We start from the raw sequence: 23,045 nt of genomic DNA, 5'->3' as shown, positions 1-23,045 counted from the left end.
AAAGGAACTCTATATGGTCGATTGACTCCTTAGTATTTTAAGTAGAGCATTCTTACCATCTTTCTAATTAGCCCTATTTGATAACATTTGGTAATATACTTTTTATTTTTACTTAAAATAGTTCATGCTTCCAATGATTATTTCTTGTATGGAATATTGTATCATTTTGCTATTTCACGTTTCAAGTTTATATTTATTAAGAGTGAGCTTCCCTTGATCTATTGACATTGTTATAACTATTTTAATCGGTAACTTCGGTAACTGGCTAGTGTCTATTATGCTAGGGGCACCCGACAGGGCCTTTCCTCGGTTAAACAATTGAAGATTTTAAATAGTTCCACCTCTTTTAACTTTTATGTCGGCTAGATCTACTTGTTTTTTTCTTTCTTTTTTTATTGTTTTCTTGGATATTTGGCAATCTTGTAGATGTGCACCCTAAAGCACTTGTCTTTTGTGCCATCATGGAAAGACAACAGTGTTTTGACTTTTTTTTTCTTATTGGAATTACCCTTTTTCGATATCTCTCATTTTTAATTTTCTTCTGTATATTGTTTTTGTCGAATAACGATGATTAATTCCTCATAAGAAGAGTAGAATTTTCTAAAATTGTAGCGCATTCTAATGTCTCAAAAGAAACTGAAACGTAATTTTTACGGTTTCGAGAACACAAATACATTGAAATGAAACGTTTTTATCAAAAGTTTATCGAAAATTTCAAAGAATCAGAGAAAAATCAAGGAAATTTTTTTATTCCTTGGTATTTCTACTGACCTTTATTTTATTCCAGCCAGCTCCAAACAAAGAGCTTCTCGATCCAGCTTTCATCCAACTTCGGTTAAGCGTCTCAGTGCCATCTAACTTTAAATCCTCAAGGTATGAAGAGTGCCTATTCAAAGAAGAAATACTTCCACTCCGCGTCCGTATATTAGGATAACCAAGGTTCAGTGATGAAGTCATCAAGGTTTGTGCTAGCTGCGAGGTTAGTTGCGATGCAGGAGGGGCAGGGGTGGGATCAGTCGGAGGAAGGCCCAAGGATTGGCGAGTTTCAACAACTCGTTTTGAGATCGGATATAAGGGGTTGTAGAAAAGTTCTTGTTCGTTTTCATCATACTGAAGTGACCAGTCCCAGACACTTCGTGAGGTTAATGGAGTTTGGTTATCCTAAAAAAAAGAAAAGCTGCTATTGAAGCTAATTCATATCCAAACATGTTTAGCAAAATATTTGTTTACAAAAGAACTGGTATGGGAAGACGTTTTTAATAGTATCCTATTGAGACATTTGTCCTAAATATTTGGCAACAGTTAGGTTACACTTTTTAAATAACAACTTTAAAAACTACTTCTATTGAGGAGGGTTCAGAACACCTAAAGTCACTCTATTGACGGTTAAATCATCCATTTTATTGTCCGTAAAACATTCATAAATACTAAAATAAAGACTTAATAGACGTATATACCTGATAAAAAAGAGATACCACAGCATAAAGAGGAAAACTGGAACATAAATTCTTGGAGATGTTTTATTAGAAGATAAGAATTTTCGACACGCTTCTCGAAATTGACAACTCGAGATAGCCTCAATAAATTTAGTAATAATAAACTATCTATTTCACAGTACAAAAAGATTACCTGTCAGAAGAACCGATTATAACTGAATATTTCAGATACAAAATTGGTTGACAATACAAATCTATTTGCAACGGTCCCTGAAAGGGCTATCGAATCAAGTCATCTGTGAACTCCTTCAAAAGGAACAGTTTTACTAAATATGGAGGGAATTCAGCGTTAAGGACTAGCGACATATTGAGCGGCTTTAATGTACTTGGCTTCACGTGATTATTTTTCAAAAAGGCACAAGACAGGCGCTGTTAAACGGAGTTTCAATAAACATCTTTCTTTCGTTAAGTATTAATTACAATGTTTTATTATTTAAAAAGGATACTGATTGCTCTTTAAATATTTCACTTCTTTGGCAGTTTATACCGCATCAAATATAAATGTTAGTATTTGAGAAAGAAAGGCTATTCTATGTATTATTAAGACTTCGTTTATATCTTGCGTGACACAGAGATATTAAAGTTATGTTAGCGTATGTACACCTCAGAGAAACACAAGGCAATAGAAATAAAATGATAGTCAAAATTCATTTACTGCGACATATATTTACCGTCTCAAACCAAAACCGTCCCTGTGTAAAGTGAGTTTGGCATGTGTGTGGGCACACTTTACCTGATTATCAACATTACTCTATCGATTGGTGACGTCTCTCAAACATTTTTTTGTTCAAAATAACATGACAATAGTAGGGTATATGTCCTATTCTAAGTTACATACTAAAATAACAAAATTGTTACTTTATTACAATCAGAAAATTTCTGTTGAATGTATTTTCAAAGTCATTGCCTGTTTAATAGCATCCCAGCCCCTTCCTGATACCTGCACATATCCGTAGGATAAATTTTGGTGATTGTGTTGGTCTGAAATATTCTTCTTTTTTTACGTATTTTTCATCAATACTTGGTTCATAATGACAAATAATAATAGATTTAAAAACAAACCAGTTAATTTTGGTTTATATCAAGTTGACTAATACGTTGGCACGCTAGACTTGAAGCTATTTGTCCTTGAAGACAAGGGTTTAAGTCCTAATGTCGCTAGTTATTTGGTTTGAAACGAGGGTCGGTGGTGTGACACTCTAAACTCAGCCAAAGAGCTCTAAAATGGATGCCGGGAGAATTCTCTGGAAGCTAAATAGGAAAGGTGTGTGAAACCACAGGATGGCTAACCCACAGCCCCCCCCCCCCCCCATTGCGCTTCCTGACTGAAGGGCCATGAAACTGAGCACCGCCGGCACGGACTGTAAGGCCCATTGCCGTAATGTTTACCTTTTTTATATCAAAAATTAGGGAGGAGGGTGGTACTTGGGCTGTATAACTAAAATACCTGACAGGATCTCCCATGCAACCTAGCAGCCCAACAATTGCACTTTTTTTTTTTTTTTTTTTTTTTTTTTTACAGGGCACTTATGTTTCGAATGTTAGAGTTTTCGAAACGAAATCAAAGCTCGCTAATTCAGGTATATTCGTCACTGAATAAAGAGCAAAAAAGAAAGCTCTTTATTTTGCCTAAGAAAGCAAAAAAAATCGATTCTTAAAGGAAGAAGAAACCGATATGGTGTAAAGAACGAGTGGACTGATCGTGGTCGTGTTTGCAAGTGTGAGCAAGCTGATAACCACCCAAAACGATTGAAACCATTTAGTTTTAAGTCTATTTGTGATTTTGTGTTTTTCCTTTTTCTATTTTTCTTATTTGTTTTTTTTTTAGCATTTCAGTTTTAAATTCATTTTTTTTCTCTTTTCTTCATTTTTCTTAGTGGGAAGAAGAAATCAGTTTATATTCTACATATGTTTAATGATATTTCTTCATTGAAGAGATTTATGTGTAATCTGCTTCGAATTTTGTTATTGGTATGTTTTCACAAGTCATTGCGTCAGTTGGGATTTTAATCCTTTGTTATTCGAAAATGATTTTACTTGGTGGTCTCATGGGTACATTAATGTAATGGAGCTTAAGCGTCATATTTTTTTTTCTTTTTTATTTCAGGAACTGTGTAGTAAGATTAATGATTTAAGGAAGTCACTAAATTCATTTGAAATTATTATTATCAATATGTTCAATAATATAAAATGTATATATATCTTGATTATTGATAGGATTGTTGTGATTTTAGCATTTTGGCTCGTTTATAGCCTCTTGATTAATTTTTTGTTTATTTTATTTTATTTTTGTGTGTTGTGGCGCAGGTTTGATACACCATCTCTTTAAGGTTTATGAATTTTTCTAACTCAGGTTCTGGGGATGTTTACTCCCTTCATGGGTGTTTACTTCAAGTGCAAAGTAATCCATTAGATGTTTTGAGCATTGTTAGCAATTCTATTGGTCAAATTAAATGAAAATCTGTAAATATTTTGTGCACTGTATTTCATACTTAAAGTGAGCTAGTGGACGAAATGATCGTTTTTTGGTCCTTCAGCTTAATACTTATTTCAGCTTAATAGTCGAGGCAGATAGTTTTTGATGGGCAACCCGATGTTATCGGATTATGTGAGACTTTTCTGAATTCTAGCAATGAAATGCTTTTAGATATACCCGGATAAAAAATGGAGCGACTAAATCGTAGAAAGATGGCAAAGGGTGGTCTAGTGTTGTATATTTCTAATGTTCTTCCCTATTCTATTCGAGGCTATCAAACAGTTCGTGGTAACGAACTGTAGTAAGGAGCGACCCGGCTCAATAGTAACCAAAACTCTAAAAAAATGGAATTTTGATGCCAATAGTTACATCAAAAGAATCGTATTTGAATGTTGATTTTAAATATACAAGTTTCATCGAGATTAGTCTTACCCGTCAAAAGTTACGAGTCTGAGAAAATTTGTCTCATTTTAGAAAATAGGGGGAAATATCCCCTAAAAGTCATACGATCTTAACGAAAATCACACCATTAGATTCAGCGTATCAGAGAACCTTAATGTATTTCAAGCCCCTATCTACAAAAATGTGGAATTTAGCAATTTTTGCCAGAAGACAAATCACGGATGCGTTTTTATTTCTTTTTTTTCCCAGGGGTGATCGTATCGACTCAGTGGTCCTAGAATGTCGCGAAAGGGCTCATTCTAACGGAAATTAAAAGTTCTAATGCCTTTTTTAAGTGACCAAAAAATTGGAGGGCACCTAGGCCCCCTCCCACGCTCATTTTTTCTCAAAAGTCGCCGGATCAAAATTCTGAGATAGACATTTTATTCACCATAGTCGAATAGCCTAATAACTATGTCTTTGGGGACGACTTAATCCCCCGCAGTCGCCGTGGGAGGGGCTGCAAGTTACAAACTTTGACCTGTGTTTGCATATAGTAATGGTTACTGGGAAGTGTACAGACGTTTTCAGGGGGATTTTTTTGGTTTGGGGGGGGGAAGTTGAAGGGGGGTTACGTGGGAGGATCTTCAAATGGAGGAACTTTTCATTGGGGAAGACACTTTCAATGGAGGGGGCGCAGGATTTTCTAGCATTATTTAAAAAACAATGAAAAAATAAATATGGAAAATTTTTTCTACTAAAAGTGAGGAGCAGCATTAAAAATTAAAACGAACAGAAATTATTACGCATATGAGGGGTTTCCTCCTCGTAATACCTCGTTCTTTACGCTAAAGTATTTTTAGTAATTTCAACTATTTTTTCTACGACCTTTGTGATTCAGGGGTCATTCTTAAGGAATTGGGACAAAATTTAAGCTTTAGTATAAAGAGCGAGGTATCGACGATGGTTGAGCCCCCTCATATACGCAATAAAAACATACGAATATAGAAGTTCGCTACGTAAGTTAATTCGTAAGTTACGTATATTTTTTACTTATGAAAACGTTCGTAGTTGATTACTAATAAAAAAAAAGGCAACTATAAATCAAAAAATTGTAGGTAATCAAAAAATTGGAGGGCAAATAGGCTTCCTCTCTCGCTCCTTTTTTTTCAAAATCTTCCGATCAAAACTATGAAAATGCCATTTAGCCCAAAAAAATAATATGCAAATTTCGTTATAATTATTTATGCGTGGACTGCCAAGATAAGAAAAATGCATTAATTAAAAAATGTCCAGAAATTAAACAAAAAAACAAGTTTTTTTTAAATGAAAGTAAGGAGCGACATTAAAACTTAAAACGAACAAAAATTACTCCGTATATGAAAGGGGCTTTTCCTCCTCAACGCCGCGCTCTTTACGCTGAAGTTTTTTACTGTTTTAAAATGTAGAGTTAAGAGAAAGAGTCAAACTTTAGCGTAAAAAGCGGGGCGTTGAGGAGGAAAAGCCCCTTTCATATACGGAGTAATTTTTGTTAGTTTTAAGTTTTAATGTCGCTCCTTACTTTCATTTAAAAAAACTTGTTTTTTGTTTGTTTAATCTGTCAAGGAATGATGAAGGGGCTTTTGAATCACAGTTTATTGAAATCAAATTACAAAATAAGGTTTTGATAATTGGTAATGTTTATAGACCTCCGAGTGGATCCGTCTCTTCTTCTCTTCAGGCCCTTGCTGAGGTCTTGGATTTAACAGGCAGACGTTCGTGTGAACTTGTGATAATGGGAGATTTTAACTTAAATCTAGTTGATATGGTGTCCGATACCACGATTAATTTTCTTTCACATATCCTCGCTGCTAGTGTTCTACCAACAACATGATTTCCGACACGTTTAACTGATTCGTCAGTGACTTTAATTGATAATATTTTTTCGTTTCTTTATTTGGTTAGGAATTCTGTTATAGTGAGTGATATCTCAGACCATTTTCCTGTACTTTCCAGTTTTAACCTTGAAAAAGCGTTGAGTAGGAATACTCCTGCATCTGCTTCGGCTTCTTTTAGGTTTGGTCTGAATGAATTGATCCGCCTAAGATCCCATTTACCTGAGAAGACATGGAATATTTTTGGTGAGGGTAATAATTTTTGTTCAAAGTTTGATTCCTTTTATGAGTCAGTGAAAGAGTCTATTTTTGACATATGCGTTATGTCCCACTCTACTTCAAGGTCTAAAAGATCTATTCCTCTTAATCCATGGATGACCTTTGGCCTTCAATAATTCCTTTAATATTCTAAAAAAAGTGGGAAGGATATTCGAAAAACTTGGCAAATGATCAATTCTGTCCTCAAACGTTCTTATCCGGCTCTTTCTATCCCTACAAGTCCTGAAGTTGTTGAGGATGTTCGTCTGTTCAAGAAGCATTTAAATCATATTTTGCCAATATTGGGAAAACTACTGCTTCTTCAGTCAGGTCTTCGCAATCTCAACCAGATTACAAATCTCATTTTGGGCCGCCTTGACTCAAATCAATGGTGTTGTATGCCGCTTCTGATGCAGAAGTAGCCAGGATTGTAAATAGCTTGAAAGGTTTTTCGTCGCCTTACCATGACTGCACTACAGCTATGGTAGTTAAGTTCATTCTTCCTTCGATTATTTCTCCATTGACGAAGCTTATAAATGTTTTCTGAAAATGGGATTTTCCCCAGTTCTCTTAACCGAGCTAGAGTAATTGTTTTATATAAAGGTGGACTACGAAATGATCCAGCCAATTATCGCCCTATATTGCTGTCTGTTTTTAGCAAAACTTTTGAAAAGACCAAGCTTTCCCGTCTACTTGCTTTTCTAGAGGCTAAAAGTTTTTTCATGATTTTAAGTTTGGCTTCCGTGCTAAAAATTCTACGGAGCCAGCGTGTGTAACTCTTCTAAATTTTCTCCACACCGCGCTTGAATCTGGTTTGATTCCCGCTGCTATACTCTTGGATGTCCGTAAGACCTTTGATTCTTTACCGCATGAGATTCTGCTCTATAAGCTATCACACAATGGTGTAAGAAGACGGGCTCATTCTCGGTTTGATTCCTGTTTGTCGGGTAGAACTATCTCCGTAGATTCCCTTTGCTGCTTTTCGTTTGAAGTTGAGTTTGGTGTACCTCAAGGCTCTGTTCTTGGACCGTTTCTGTTTTTGATTTATGCTAATGACCTTATACCTGCGGTTAAGAAACGAGAACCTACAGTCTGCTGTCTCCTACCTCATCCTGAATCTTTCAAAACTAAGAAAAAATCCATCACTTTCGCAGAATGAGGATACTCTCGTTGCTTTCGCTGATGGCAGTACCATTGGTATTATAGTAAGAACTGGGCCTGAGATGCATCCCAAATTAGTGGATCTTTTTGAGAGAGTCGTTCTTTGGTTCAATGTTAATTGCCTCGCCCTAAATGTTACCAAGTCAAGTTTTTTAATAGTTTTTCCTTATTTCTCTGGCTTGCCTTGAGTTAACTGATATCCAGCTTTCAAGAGACTCTCTCAATAGACCTAAGGATTGGTATGTCCAATTTTTCGGTATTTTTCTCGGTGAAAACCTTTCATTCAAGCATCATATTCAACTAATTAATATGAAGATCTCAAGGAGTCTTGGAATGTTGAGGGAGCTAAAATACATTTTTCCTGGATCAGTTTTAAAAATTCTGTTCCATTGCTTCGTTCAGTCCTGAGTCACTTATCGCCTTACTGTATTGAAGTCAAATTTTTCTTCTTTTTTGAAACCACTATCTAATTTATGTGATAAGGCAAAAAGGTACTCTTTTTCTTTTTTTATTTTAGCACATCCTTGCAAGTTCCGCTTTTGTTGTACTATTATATAAAAAAATTATTATTTTCAATAAAATTCCTCTGCTACTACTGCTAATACTACTAAGCATCATCTTCGCAATTCAAGGAATATTAATATTTTATTTACTCCATCGGTGAGGTCTGACTTTAATCCATTAATTGCTTGTCATATTAATTGGAATAGCCTATCTGAGTCAGCTCAAGAATGTCACTCATTTAGAATTTTCAAGAGAATTATAAGAAATTTTTAATGTCGTAACATTTTTATTTAATTTTTTTATGGGAGAGACATTTTTATTTAATTTTTTTATGGGAGAGGGGGACAGGTGACCCTAGCTTAGGTAAGATATATTTATTGTGAAGGGTGTTGAGTTTGTTTAATATTTCTTGTGGCGTGGTTTCAACTATATATTTGGAATTTTCTTTAATTTATTGGAAAGTTATATATATATATATATATATATATATATATATATATATATATATATATATATATATATATATATATATATATATATATATATATATATATATATATATATATATATATATATATATATATATATATATATATATATATATATATATATATATATATATATATATATATATATATATATATATATATATATATATATATATATATATATATATATATATATATATATATATATATATATATATATATATATATATATATATATATATATATATATATATATATATATATATATATATATATATATATATATATATATATGTATATATATATATATATATATATATATATATATATATATATATATATATATATATATATATATATATGTATATATATATATATATATATATATATATATATATATATATATATATATATATATATATATATATATATATATATATGTGTGTGTGTGTGTGTGGCTATGATAAATTTTCCGTTGAATAATTTCAGCACAAAATTTGTTTAATTCGCTTTTGTTGAAAAAGCTGAGTGTTTTGATTTTACGTAGAAATTAGAGTACAAAATTGTATGAGAGCCGCATATTTTAACCCTTTGAGCAAAAAGGTCTAATTTCGTTCATTCGGTGCTCTGGGTAAAGTGAAAAACCGCATGAAATAATCTGAACTTATTTCCGAAATGAACAAATGCACCCAAGTTTCTCAAAAGGGTGAATAGAATTAGCGTTTTAATCAGCGCACAGGTGCGAAAGACCCACTGACATTTATTACAAAAAAGATACCGTTTCCTTGGCATATTTTTTAGAGTTGTAAAACATAGACACTAAAAGAAGAAAACTTATTTGGATAAGCCTTTAAGTCGCGAAATGGGTAAGATTCGATGAGATCTAACCTCTATCGAAAGTATTTCCACAAATCCAGCATTGCCACTATTCATTCTTACTGAGTCAAACTCTCCAGCTGGAAAAAAAAAATAGACAGGATGAACGTTACTCTGGAAGTAATTCCTAATTCAAAACCTGGCATAAAATGTGTATGTATTGAAAGAATACGGCCGTTTTTTGTCTAAACACGCGGCAAACTTCAAATCCTATTAAGGAGATTAAACCATAATTAACTGCTCAGAATGCAAATTCATAAGCTGTACCAAAGGTAGTTTTACCGTTTGTCGCTTAGGCAACACATTTGTTGATTCAACACAGCATGAACTCACTTGAAACATTTCTAACTAGTTCTGGAAACGTTTCCCCACTTTTTTGGCAGAATTTTGTCGGGGATAACTGTAACTGGCAAAGATTATGCTCACAAGTACTTTAACACCAATCGGAGGCATTCAATATTGTCAGGGCATTACTTTTAAACGTTCATATAAAAGTTCATTTATAATTTTGCTGAAATGTGATTTTTATCAGTTCGTGACTATTGATCCAGATACTGAGTCTGGCTAGAATAAAGGCTTACTTACCAATGAATGAATGAGTGAATTGGATGAATGGATTTATTGAAAAAAAAAAATAAATGACAAGTACCATAGTCTTATATACAAAAACAACACACACTTCAACTTAGTTCCTCCGTAAGGCTCTATGGCCGGGAAAAAACAGGGTTTAAAAAAAAAAAAAAATTAACAAACGATCCATTAAACATTACATTTTCTTCAGAAGCAACTAACAAAACTATTATCTACTTTCCTTTGAGATGTGATTTTTACCAGTCTGTGGCTATTGGCCTAGAGGCTAAGTGAGGCTGGGGTTGAGAGTTACTTACCAAGACTGCACATTTTCTATCCCGAGGACTGTCAAAAAGAAAGGTATCAAAAACGGAGAGATGCATTGAATCCCAAATAGTGATCAAATATGTTGAGGTAAATTCAAACTGGGCTGGGAACTGTTGCAAGATTTGCCATACACAATCTAAAAACAAGTTGAACAGCGGACTCTGCAAAAAAAAACAACATGTTATCACGATAATTTAAACGGATAAGGATGATTTGAGGTTTCTATAAGAATTTTGAACTTTTGATTCCGGAGCAGATGTAAAAAGGAGAAAAGATACAAGCGGTTAAGTACTTGACCTAAACAAAAAGGAGTTTTCCACTAAAATTTAGACCTGCACTCCAATTTACGAAGAGGGTACACTTTCTTATTTTTACCATTCTAAAGGGAGTATTTGCAGTGATATATATTTTTGAACGAATATATATTTACTATTTTTGTACATGCCTTTGCTATCCCTCACCAAGATTCATAGAGCTCAGATGTCTGGGTTGGTTATTCCTTAATACTTTTATTGAAGTGTGTCTGAGCAGATCAAAGCATTGTAAAGCATAAAGACCAATTCTTGTTATCAACATTCCAACTACTTCTACGCGAAGCAATTGCGCTAAAATTTTACATACACATTAATTTCTAATAAAAATACATTATCATGGGCCCATAGCTCATCAAGAACAGAGAACTTCGGGCAAGACCAGATCTAAAGAAACAAAACACATTTTAAAGGCTAACATCCATTTTGCGCCATTACTGAACCTATTGGTTATTCAGAAGAATAGGTAGACACACTCTTGGATTGAAATGTTACAAGCTTCGACAGTAAGAATAGTATAGGGAATGAAATGATCCCATGAGTTATCAAAAACTAAAAATCGTAAAAAAAAAGTATACAAGCACATGCAAGAAAAGGTTTTTATTTTCAAATGTACCGAAAAACTTAAAAAAAGCATTTTGTTTTGTCTTGGCACCATGAATCATATTAATGTTTTAGGGTTAAAAACGGAATGATTGGACGGTCAAGGATAAAATTTGTCCTTGAATAGTTATGAAATGTTATAAACAGGTAATGCTTTCATTTTTAATCTTTAAAATTTTCAGCTTTTCCTGGCAGCAAGAACATTTTTTCTTATAAAATTTTTGAACATTCGGAGAAAGAAATATTTTATATTTATATTTAACTCTAGGTATGGAGAGGCAAGGTAGAAGTATACAAATATAAAAACTAAGAAATTTCAAAGAACGTGAGTTAAAACTCCTTTAATTGCAACAATCAGTATTACTTTTAAAAATCCAAAAAAATTACATTAATTACAATAATTTTCAAGCAAAGACAAGAAAAATGACGAAATCTTTCTTTGATAGGCTCTCTGACTAGGGATGCAACTATAAAACAAATAGCATTGTAGAATACCTTACAATTTCAAGCTACAGTTGCTCAAATACATTTTTTGCTTGGAATTGTCTTCAAGATTCGGGCAACCAACCTTCTCCATCAGACAAAGGATACGGTCACCCGAGGGATATAGAAGGCAGAGCAGAGGCGGATCTAGAATTTTAGGATTGAAAGCTACTGATTTTAGCGGCTTTACTAACCTTTATCCTTGGTTTTTCTTGACACATCCGTATAAATACGAGCAGAAGCGGCTGCAAATCAAGCTAAACCCAAGCCGAGGGAGGGGAGGGGGGAAGTCCTTCCCCTAAAGAGTCAGGCTACCATCAACATATTACAAACTTGGTCTCAGAATTCCATTTCACTCTTTTAAAAAGAACTTGAAAATACCTTCTGCTTATTATAGATTAATTTGTTATTTTATTTTTTTCTTTGTTTTTATCTTTTTTTCTTTGTTTTTTTTTTCTCTTCTTTTTTTCGTTCTTTTTTGTTAGTAGCACACCCTCGCAAGCGACGCTTTTGGTGTGCTATCAATTGATTTTGTCTCTGTTATTTCTTTTGGATAATAAATTAATACGACTACTTAGAAAAAGAATTTTTAACTGGTTTTGTTACAACAGCTACCTAAAAGTAACAAAAAGTATAAAACAGTTGTAATTTGATTTTTTAATTTTATCCTGTTTGTATAAAAAAAAAGATAATAAAATACAATGAAGAGACCAGGAGCTACTTTTCCCAACCTTTTTCTGCATTCCAAATTATTACAATAACAAAAACAGATTATTCAAAGCAAAAATACTCTTACGTTCTTCAAATGAAATAAAACAGTTGTAATCTGATTTTTTAATTTTATCCTGTTTGTGTAAAAAAAAAAGATAATAAAATACAATGAAGAAACCAGGAGCTACTTTTCCCAACCTCTTTCTGTATTCCAAATTATTACAATAACAAAAACAGATTATTCAAAGCAAAAATACTCTTACGTTATTCAAATGAAATACTATTCACACTAAGCGAGAAAAAGAGCTTAACAGACGCTTAATAAGTTTGCTTTTGCCCGCTTACAGAGATACAAATAAAAGCGAGTTAAGGAAAAAGAAAAAAGATGAGCTAAAATGAAGCAAATGATTCATATTCGTACTAAACACTTGGCACTTTACATAACTCCTAACATCTCACATGTCAAGAACAAAAACATTTTGCTAAATAAAATTATTCTTGCAAAACAACGGTTAACTTAATAAAAACTCCAAACAGGGACACAATTTCGAACAAACTTCCAACAGTTCAATTTTAGACAACGAATGCTAAAGTAGCAAAACATTAAGTGCGGGGGGCATTGCAAGGGAACAACACAATTTGGAGAGTAAAAGTTGTCTATAATCTTTTTTAGCAAGTTTGGCATAACCGACGTGAAACCTGAAATGGCGTGTTCTACCGTTCGTACTCTTATCACGCTCATAAACGCGGCCTAGATATTTCAGCAAAGTAATATCTATAATTATCGTACTCCCAACAAAAACAAATAAACGAGACGTGGCTTTACCATGGGCATTATCAACTAGAAACTCAAGTCTTTGCAGCATTAACGAAAAATTCGTAGAAGATAATAACCAAAAGTTAGTGAATCAAGCTTTCTTGTAAAGTAGAAAGGCTCAAACGAATAAGCAGAAAATTGCCTGCGGAATAATTCAAGCGAAGGTTGCAAACAACAATATAAAATCCACCCTTTATCGTCCTTAATCCATCACAGTAGCTGAAAGAATGTTAAACATAACAGGAATCAGAATTGAACTTCGTCTAAGACCTCGAATGAGACAGAGAGGCTTACTTATAAGAGGGTTTTCAAGCTTGACCGTAACATAACTATGGCTGTACCAATATGGAGGCAACATACAGAACAACTAAATTGAATGCCGCTTGTACATCCACGCTACATAAGGACATGGAATTACCAGCATTCTCAGCTTTTGTACGGATAAACTCCAATAGGCAAATAAACACAAAATTCAGGTGTTTACAAAAACCAAAGTTACTGCCCAATTTCAGGCAGGATTTGACTTTCTAGAACCTTACACTGTTTTAGATTTTTTAAATAGTTCGCATTTACTACTACTACTAACAAATCACCGCAGCACCAAGCCGCCTGAGGCCAACAAAGTTACGCACACTCCTCCTCATCCCAATATATTCAAAGACTCCCTCTTTACACCCTCCCATGAAGTTCCCATTAATCTTCGGCAATCGGTCATCCTCCATCCGTAGAACGTGCCCTAGCCATCTCAACCTTTCTTTCATTAAAGCCATAGAAAGCGGGATTGAGCCGCATTTTCCATACAGCCTACTGTGTTGAAATTCAGTCAGTCAGCTGGGTACCCAGAACCATCCGTAGGTAATTTCTCTGGAAAATAGCTAGTAAATTTTCATCCGCTTTTCAGAGCATCTATGCTTCAGAGCCATATCTGATCACTGTTATCACTGCATCTTTCAATTTTCTAATCTTGGTTTGCAGACTTATCTTCCTATTCTTCCAAACTTATTTTTAACTGTGACAGAAAAAACACCCTGAGCCTTGGCTATTCTACTTTTAACATCTTCACTACTCCCACCGTCTTTACTAATAATACTACCAAGGTAAATGGAGCTGCCCACCTGATCAATCTTTTCGTTACCCAACGTCACCTTTTCATCTTCACTTATTCCTAGTTTTAGTGACTTAGTCTTCCGAACATTAATTGTCAAACCTATTCTAGCACCCTGAACTTGCAAAATCACTAAAATTTCATTCATTTTGCTCACATTTTCATCTAGGATGCTTATGCTACGAAACTGACGTTACTTAAGCAGCATTCATGTGCAGGCCTAGCTAGACTTACGTGTTTAAAAACGTGTCTAGTATGTCTAAAAAACGACAGTATTTACTTGTTCACCATCTGAATACGAATGCCACTTAAGTTACAGTTCTCGTGAAAGATAATTTGATGAGAGTATTTACCTGTTCAGCATCTGAACACGAATGCCACTTAAGTTACAGTTATCGTGAAAGATAATGTGATGAGAGCATTTACCTGTTCACCATCTGAAACAGTCCACCTTCCTAGTCGTGTAGAAAAGGAATGACCAAGAGCAACCCATTCCTTTTGAACTAAACTGTGGAATCCTTGAATGGTGCGACAATGAGAATCCAACAGGATTTGAGCCAGTGACGAGATGATTGCGCTCCAATCACGACCAGAACTCTCTAAAATAGACAAAAGTTACCTTGAATTAAATAAGATGATCAATAAAAAAATTAAATAAAAATATAATAACGGGTAAAACTTTTAATTAAGACAGAAAACCCAGAACACAATTTTTTTTATACAAGTACTAATCAAAGTCAAAATGGTTCAACTTCACATCTGGAGGCTTGTATAAACGGGGCAAAGGGAGACAGAAAAAACAGATGCTAGAAAATAACATATTGAGATAGAGAAAAACATACAAACGCTATACAAAAAGAATAGAAGAAGAAAAAAGAAAACAGAAAATATTGTCATTGATTTTAGCTATAAATGGAAAGACAGTACGGTCTAAGAAATTCTTCATGATTACTAGCAAGTAAAGATTTGATACTGGAAAAACATTCTGCAGAATTCCAATTCAATTTTAATTTTATCATGTTCAAGTTTCTTTATTTTCAAACGATTGAAGAGTACTTGTTAACTATAGCGACCATGCCAATATTTGGCCAGTGTGAAGTGAGAAAACAGTTCTTAATTCATAGTTTACAGAATAATTGTAGCTAGCACACTTTGCATGCAGACCCGCTATACGTTGCCCTCATGGGCATATATATAGCCCAAATTATATAAGCCAAATGCATTCTGTCATCCGTCGCTTGTTTTTCCGGTTCTTGTTTCGTCACAGTGGTTCAATTTACAGGCAAACGGGTTGAAACAAGAGAGCCGCATTGGGAGAATAGATAGGAAATGTATAATTTGGGCTATATATTTGCAAATCAGAGTATAGCGGATCTGCTTGCAAAATGTGTTAGCTACAATTATTATGCATATTATGAAGTAAGAATTGTTTCCTAACTTCACTTCTTGGGTGTGGTTGCTATAATTAACAAGTACCGATTGAAGTATCCAGCCCATAGAGAAAGAATAGGCTGAGAACATGCTAGAAGAAAAGAAAAACTTCTAACAATCAAATAAAACGTATATGTTCATAACACAATAATCCGTAAAAATACAAAAGAAATCCTTTTTAGTTTTCAACTCACTACCTTGGAGTTCAGTTTTTAGTTGATGGATCGCTGTTTTATATACATTTCAGTTATATTTGTGCCCCTTTAATTTTTTCTTGTGCTTCATGTTTAAATAACACTATACTGTGGTCGCTACTCAGTTTACTCATTTAGATTTTAGTTCTTTTTTAGGATTAGCTTGTATTATCGCCAATTAGTGTCTTATGTTTGTATTCTGATCCTTTTTTACTTCTTCGTTTATTTTTCCACATCTTCCCTCTCTCTTTATAATTGCTTGCTGCTGGGGAAAGTCCCCTTAAATAGAATTGAAATATTCAGCTTTCACTAACTTTTTCCGTCTCGTTAGTTTGGTTCAAAGGATTTTAACTTTCTTTGTTCAAACGCACGTCCAAATCCAAAAAAAAAATCTAAAGAATATTGTTAACTGATAAAATTGTAGCATTTATTATCTCATAATATGAGCAAAAATTGATAGCCAATTACATACATTTTTCTGTTAAAATTCTTAATTTGCATTTAAGGAAATAGGATGCTAAATGGCCATGAAATAGCAAATAAGATGTTCATAAAAATAGAAACATCAAAGAGCAATGTAAAAAGAATGAAAAAACATAGAAGGTGCGTCAGCTAGACGCAGACATAGACACAGATATAGACATAGACATAGAAATAGACATATACATAGACACAGGCATAGATATATACATAGACATAGACAAGGACATAGACATTGACATAGAATAGATATAGACATAGACAAAGACTTACACTTAGACAGAGAAATAGACATAGACATAGACATGGATATAAACATAGACATATAGATAGACATAGACATAGGCATAGACATGTTGATGAAATTTTCAAATTATAAAATAATTATTACACTATCGGTAGTAGAGACTGCTCAGAGTTAATGCACACTATGCAGACAAGAGGCGTCTGACAAGAAAACCACTTTTAGTGCGAACTACTATGGACAATGCTCTTTCTAGGAAATTCTAGGGTTTTATAATTTTATTGTATTTTTTTTCTTGTTTTTTTGTTTTTTTTTTTGTTTTTTTTTAGTCTTCAAATCAACGAAATAAAAAACAAATCCTTCCCTTTAATCGTCTTAAGAGAGATCTTGTGCATCTCCTTCACCGAAACAACAAGCATCTTCGGCCACAACTCTTGACGTCACATTCAGCATTAATTGCTCTATCAGCACTCATATTGAGACATTCATTATAAAGAAAAATTAGGTGATAATTACTCTTATCTTAATGCGTCAGTTTGTTTTTTCTGGCTGACATTGTTGTACCTCACACTCATCAAACCGATTAAGAAAATGCTTGTCCTAAAGGGGGCCATGAGTTAACAACACAGGTTGCTTGAGCTACCGACCTGGGCCATTACAGAAAAGAGCCGTCGAAATCAGCAACATCTACCTTACAACTACTATCCCTTCATGAGGGTCACTTTTTGTTTGGTCCTGAATTCTGACAAATTTCTTCTCAGCAGTGATAAACAGAAACATAATATTACCACCTTAGAACAGAATCCTTCTTATGTTCATTTGTACCGCATTATACGTCTGTGTTTAATAAGAATTGCTTGCTATACGAGGCGTTTAATGAAGGCGTCACATGTTTGTTTTATATCTGTTTTTATTTTGTAAACATGAACGCATTTTGGCTGGACTTTATTCTTGACGATAGCTTGCATCAACAAAATGATTCTCATTCTGACCTACAACGGCTATTTATATTTTTATCGTAAAAAAAATACGTTATTTCTTATTATTCAATTATATAAGATTCCTCTCCAGTGGTCGCATTTTTATTTACAAATACGGGCATAATTACTCATTTTCTCAAGAAACAACCTCAGCATATTTTTGCGTGACCGTAAAATTATTTTTCAATAAAACAATATTTGAAAATCCAAGAAATTTCCATTTTCATTAAACTCTACTTTTGCATTCTCAATTAAATAAATTTCTTGTTCGTGAATTAGTGAATTTGAAAAATCCTTCCTTAGCAAATTGTCAATTTTAACAAATAATTCCTTTTGAATAGTTTGTTACAGCTGTACAAGAATACTCCAGAGCAGTCAAACAGTGCTTGACGGCCCTGACCGACGCAAATTAGCTAAATCATCTATGATATTGATTTCAGTTCAATAAATAGTGTGAATTCTACACTTGGCAAAATTGCTTAACAAAAAGGTGTGACGAAGATATTTGCGATTGAAGTTGATGGAGATTGAACATAAAGATGACGTAGTGCAAGGCAAAGTGTCAAAAAAAGAACATGAAAACTGACTGTTTGGGAATATCAGCCAGCACGTGGAAGGGAGAGATTGACGGTCGTGACCAATGTTATGTGGAATACCATATCATTAGACATTCCGTAATCTGTAAAGGTTTCAACTGGCCATATTTTGACGAAGGATAGCTAACAGAGAGGGTATAGATCTGGTCCCCCCCTTCGTACCATTGGGGCTGGTCATCTTTAACGACAGGTAGAAGGCCTTTTATCTCAATTTTAAAAAATCAGGCTTTTTTTTCTTTTTTTTTAATACTCCTTAGGAACATAATTATTCTCTGAGTAACACATTGTGTGGCACCAATTTTATTTCACAGTCAATAGTATAAGTGGTATGGAAACAAAAAAAGCCGTTTCTTTTATTCTTATGGATAGACTTTTTATTCGCTAATTACAGAGCTTTATCAAAAAAGTTGAGCGATTAGTCTTTTGGCGGAATCCTTGAATTTGTGACAAATGACTCGTGTCCTAAACATAGTATCAGTAATCCATAACATAGTATAGGCAAAAGTTCAAACCTAAGTATATTTTTTCTGTAAAAATCAAGTACTGTGCCTGAAAGTGAAAAATATATTTCACCAACATAGAAAATCCACACATTTCCCTTGGTTTCACAAAATCATCTGCATGACATCTTCTTCATGCCCCCTAAATTTTATTCTTGTACTTAAATCAAGTTATTTTCTTCCATCAAAGCTTATTCAACTTTTCTTTGGATGATTTATTAAGAAGCTTCCTGTACAAGGCTGGTCCAATTCTGGAATGGTGTTAAAGTTGTTCCCTATCTCAATGTTTCTTTAAAGCGCTCAATAATTCACCCGATTTTTTTGTTTGCTACCGTCCATTACAAATTTTCGGAAACAGAAAAGGGAGGAATAATATCTAAAACTAATTTACTTCTATTACTAACTGCTTCCTTACATGACAATGGACAAAAAATAATGACTTATTAACACATAAAAACAATACAATGTTTCAAACGCTAAATTACGTCAGAAAAATGCCGTGAATAGTTCCTATGGTAGCCAGACTAATAGTTTGAAGTAGCAAAACCAGAAAATACTTTCCTTAATGTTTATCAGTAAACTGTCACTGTTTTCAAGGCCCTTTTGAAGTACCAAGGACAGTGTAAATGAAATCTGATTTTATGAATTGGTAAAGAGGAAACTGACGCAACAATATACTTTCTAAAGTTTATTCTATAACCTCTTTTTTCATTCTTTTTGTTTTATCTGCCTTGTTATCATACCAATTCTATAATTTTTACTGTTATATACATTTATGTCATTGAATATTCAAACCTCTTCTGTTTTATCGCTTTTTATAGAGGCTAGTCAAAAAACGTTTTTCAATTCCTAACAACTTTAATAGCTTTTTATCACGCTCTTATGAACGGCCTTATTATCAATTAAACAAAAAAAACAAGTATTTTTTAATGAAAGTAAGGAGCGATATTAAAACTTAAAACGAACAGAAATTACTCCGTATATAAAAGGAGCTCTTACCTCCTCAACGCCCCGCTCTTTACGTTAAAGTGTTACTCTTTCTCTTAACCCTACTTTTTAAAACAGTAAAAAACTTTAGCGTAAAGGGCGGGGCGTTGAGGGGGTAAAGCCCCTTTCATATACGGAGTAATTTCTGTTTGTTTTAAGTTTTAATGTCGCTCCTTACTATCATTTATAAAAACTTGTTTTTTATTTAATTACTGGACATTTTTGAATTAATACATGTTTGGATCTTGGCTCTCCGCACCTAAATAATTAAAACGAAATTTGCATATTATTTTTATTTTTTGGCTAAATGGCTTTCTCATAATTTTAATCGGAAGATTTAGAGAAAAAAGGAGCGAGGGAGGAAGCCTAGTTGCCCTCCAATTATTTGATTACTTAAAAAGGCAACTGGAACTTTTAATTTTTTACGAACGTTTTCATTAGTAAAAATATACGTAACTTACGAATAAACTTACGTAACGAACTTCTATATTCGTATGTTTTTATTGCGTATTTGAAGGGGTTTACCCCTCGCCGATACCTCATTCTTTATACTAAAGATTAAATTTTGTCCCAATTCCTTAAGAATGACCCCTGGATCACAAAGGCCGTAGAATAAATAATTGAAATTACTAAAAATATTTTAGCGTAAAGAGCGAGGTATTACGAGGAAGTAAACCCCTTATAAGCGTAATATTTTCTGCTCGTTTTAAGTTTTAATGCTGCTCCTCACTTTCAGTAGAAAAAACTTTTTATATTTATTTTTTCATTGTTTTTTTTAATAATGCAAGAAAATCCTGCGCCCCCTTCATTAAAAGTCTCTTCCCCCATGACAAGTTCCTCCATGGAAAGATCCTCCCACGTAACCCCCCTCCAACTCTCCCTCCCAAACCAAAAATATCCCCCTGAAAACGTATGTACACCTCCCAATAACCATTACTATATGTAAACACAGGTCAAAGTTTGTAACATGCAGCCCCTCCCACGCGGACTACGGGAGAGTAAGTCATCCCCAAAGACATAGCTATCAGGTTTTTCGACTATTTTTCAGGTTTTTACGAACGTTTTCATTAGTAAAAATATACGTAACTTACGAATTAACTTACGTAACGAACTTCTATATTCGTATGTTTTTATTGCGTATTTGAAGGGGTTTACCCCTCGCCGATACCTCATTCTTTACACTAAAGATTAAATTTTGTCCCAATTCCTTAAGAATGACCCCTGGATCACAAAGGCCGTAGAATAAATAATTGAAATTACTAAAAATATTTTAGCGTAAAGAGCGAGGTATTACGAGGAAGTAAACCCCTTATAAGCGTAATATTTTCTGCTCGTTTTAAGTTTTAATGCTGCTCCTCACTTTCAGTAGAAAAAACTTTTTATATTTATTTTTTCATTGTTTTTTTTAATAATGCTAGAAAATCCTTCGCCCCCTTCATTAAAAGTCTCTTCCCCCATGAGAAATTCCTCCATGGAAAGATCCGCCCACGTAACCCCCCTCGCCCAACTCTCCCTCCTAAACCAAAAATATCACCCTGAAAACGTCTGTACACTTCCCAGTAACCATTACTATATGTAAACACAGGTCAAAGTTTGTAACATGCAGCCCCTCCCACGCGGACTACGGGAGAGTAAGTCGTCCCCAAAGACATAGCTATCAGGTTTTTCGACTATGCTGAATAAAATGGCTATCTCAGAATTTTGATCCGATGACTTTGGGGAAAGAATGAGCGTGGGAGGGGGTTTAGGTGACCTCCAATTTTTTGATCACTTAAAAAGGGCACTAGAACTTTTAATTTCCGTTGAGCCCTCTCGCGACATTCCAGGACCACTGGTTCGAACGATCACCCCTGGGAAAACAAAAAAAACAAATAAACACGCATCCGTGATTTGTCTTCTGGCAAAAAATGCAAAATTCCACATTTTTGTAGATAGGAGCTTGAAACTTCTACAATAAGGTTATCTGATACGCTGAATCTGATGGTGTGATTTTCGTTAAGATTGTATGACTTTTAGGGGATGTTTCCCCCTATTTACTAAAATGAGGCAAATTTTCTCAGGCTCGTAACTTTTGATGGGTAAGACTAATCCTGATGAAACTTATATATTTAAAATCAGCATTAAAATGCAATTTTTTTGATGTAACTATTGATATCAAAATTCCATTTTTTAGAGTTTCGGTTACTAGTGAGCCGGGTCGCTCCCTACTACCGTTCGTTACCACGAACTGTTTGATATTATTATCATTAGTCTGCCTTATTATCGTTTTTACCAATTCATTCATTATTACATGAATTGGTAAAGAGGAAACTGACGCAACAATATACTACTATTATCGCTAATTTATTTATTTCTTTATTTTCTTTATTTCCCTCAAAAAATGAGGAGTACGCTACAATATAATATAAAGAAAAAAAAACAAATGATAACACTTACGATCAAAACCTATCAAATATTGATCAAATACTTAAAAAAAAGATACAAAAACACTTGCTAAATAGTTTAGCCTATAAATCATGAAGAGCCGGAACTGTTACTAAAAGACGGAAACAAATTGTGGCCTAAAAGGTTAATTTTCGCCTTATCTTCGAATGTTTTATATTTTTTCTTTATACAGACTACAGGATCCTTCACATTAAGCTTTAAAACAATCTCAGTGTTACTAAAAGAAAGGGGGAAACCAAGTAAAAATTTACAAAATTTAAAATAAGAAACTTTAATGGGTGAAAGATTAGAAGGTCTGAAATTACGGAAGAGGAGGGACGGGAACAATACGTGAGGCAGAGCAACAGCGCTATACATACGACCAAGGACGTCCCGACGGTAAAGACCCCGAAAACGAATTAAAAGACCAAATGCCTTGCGTAGTTTCATCTGAACATGCTGAACCAGGACTGGTTTAAAATCTCTTTTCGAAGCAGCATAAGGTAATCCCAAATAAGTGACTATTGGCGACGACTGAAAAATAACATCATTGCCGCAATCGAGAGTCGCCCTGACATTATCCTCTAAACAATTTACAACAAAAAATTGACATTTTTCAAAACTGATAGAAAGGCCCAAACCTTTTAAACAATTAATTAAAATATTAAAATTAGAAAGAAGACTAGACTTGGACCGGCTTAGAAGCACAGCCTCGCAAGCTTCGCTTATGTTGTGCTATTGATTAAGAAATGTTTTTTTCTAATAAAA

General features: G+C 33.9%; 1 protein-coding gene across 1 annotated transcript in view; it reads right to left on the bottom strand.

Annotated features, from left to right (window-relative positions):
- The window catches only part of LOC136035288 (myotubularin-related protein 10-B-like), a 118,288-nt gene that overhangs the window by 11,254 nt on the left and 83,989 nt on the right, over nucleotides 1-23,045 (bottom strand). Inside the window, exons 9-11 of the mRNA XM_065716972.1 lie at nucleotides 14,868-15,040; nucleotides 10,402-10,572; nucleotides 772-1,161 (exon numbers count right to left, since the gene is read on the bottom strand). Of these exons, the coding sequence (XP_065573044.1) occupies nucleotides 772-1,161; nucleotides 10,402-10,572; nucleotides 14,868-15,040 (734 nt within the window). The remainder of the gene's footprint in view (nucleotides 1-771; nucleotides 1,162-10,401; nucleotides 10,573-14,867; nucleotides 15,041-23,045) is intronic.

The sequence above is a fragment of the Artemia franciscana genome, chromosome 14, assembly GCF_032884065.1.
Source record: "Artemia franciscana chromosome 14, ASM3288406v1, whole genome shotgun sequence".
Classification (NCBI taxonomy): Eukaryota; Metazoa; Arthropoda; class Branchiopoda; order Anostraca; family Artemiidae; genus Artemia; species Artemia franciscana.
This window is presented reverse-complemented; position numbering and strand designations above follow the sequence as displayed.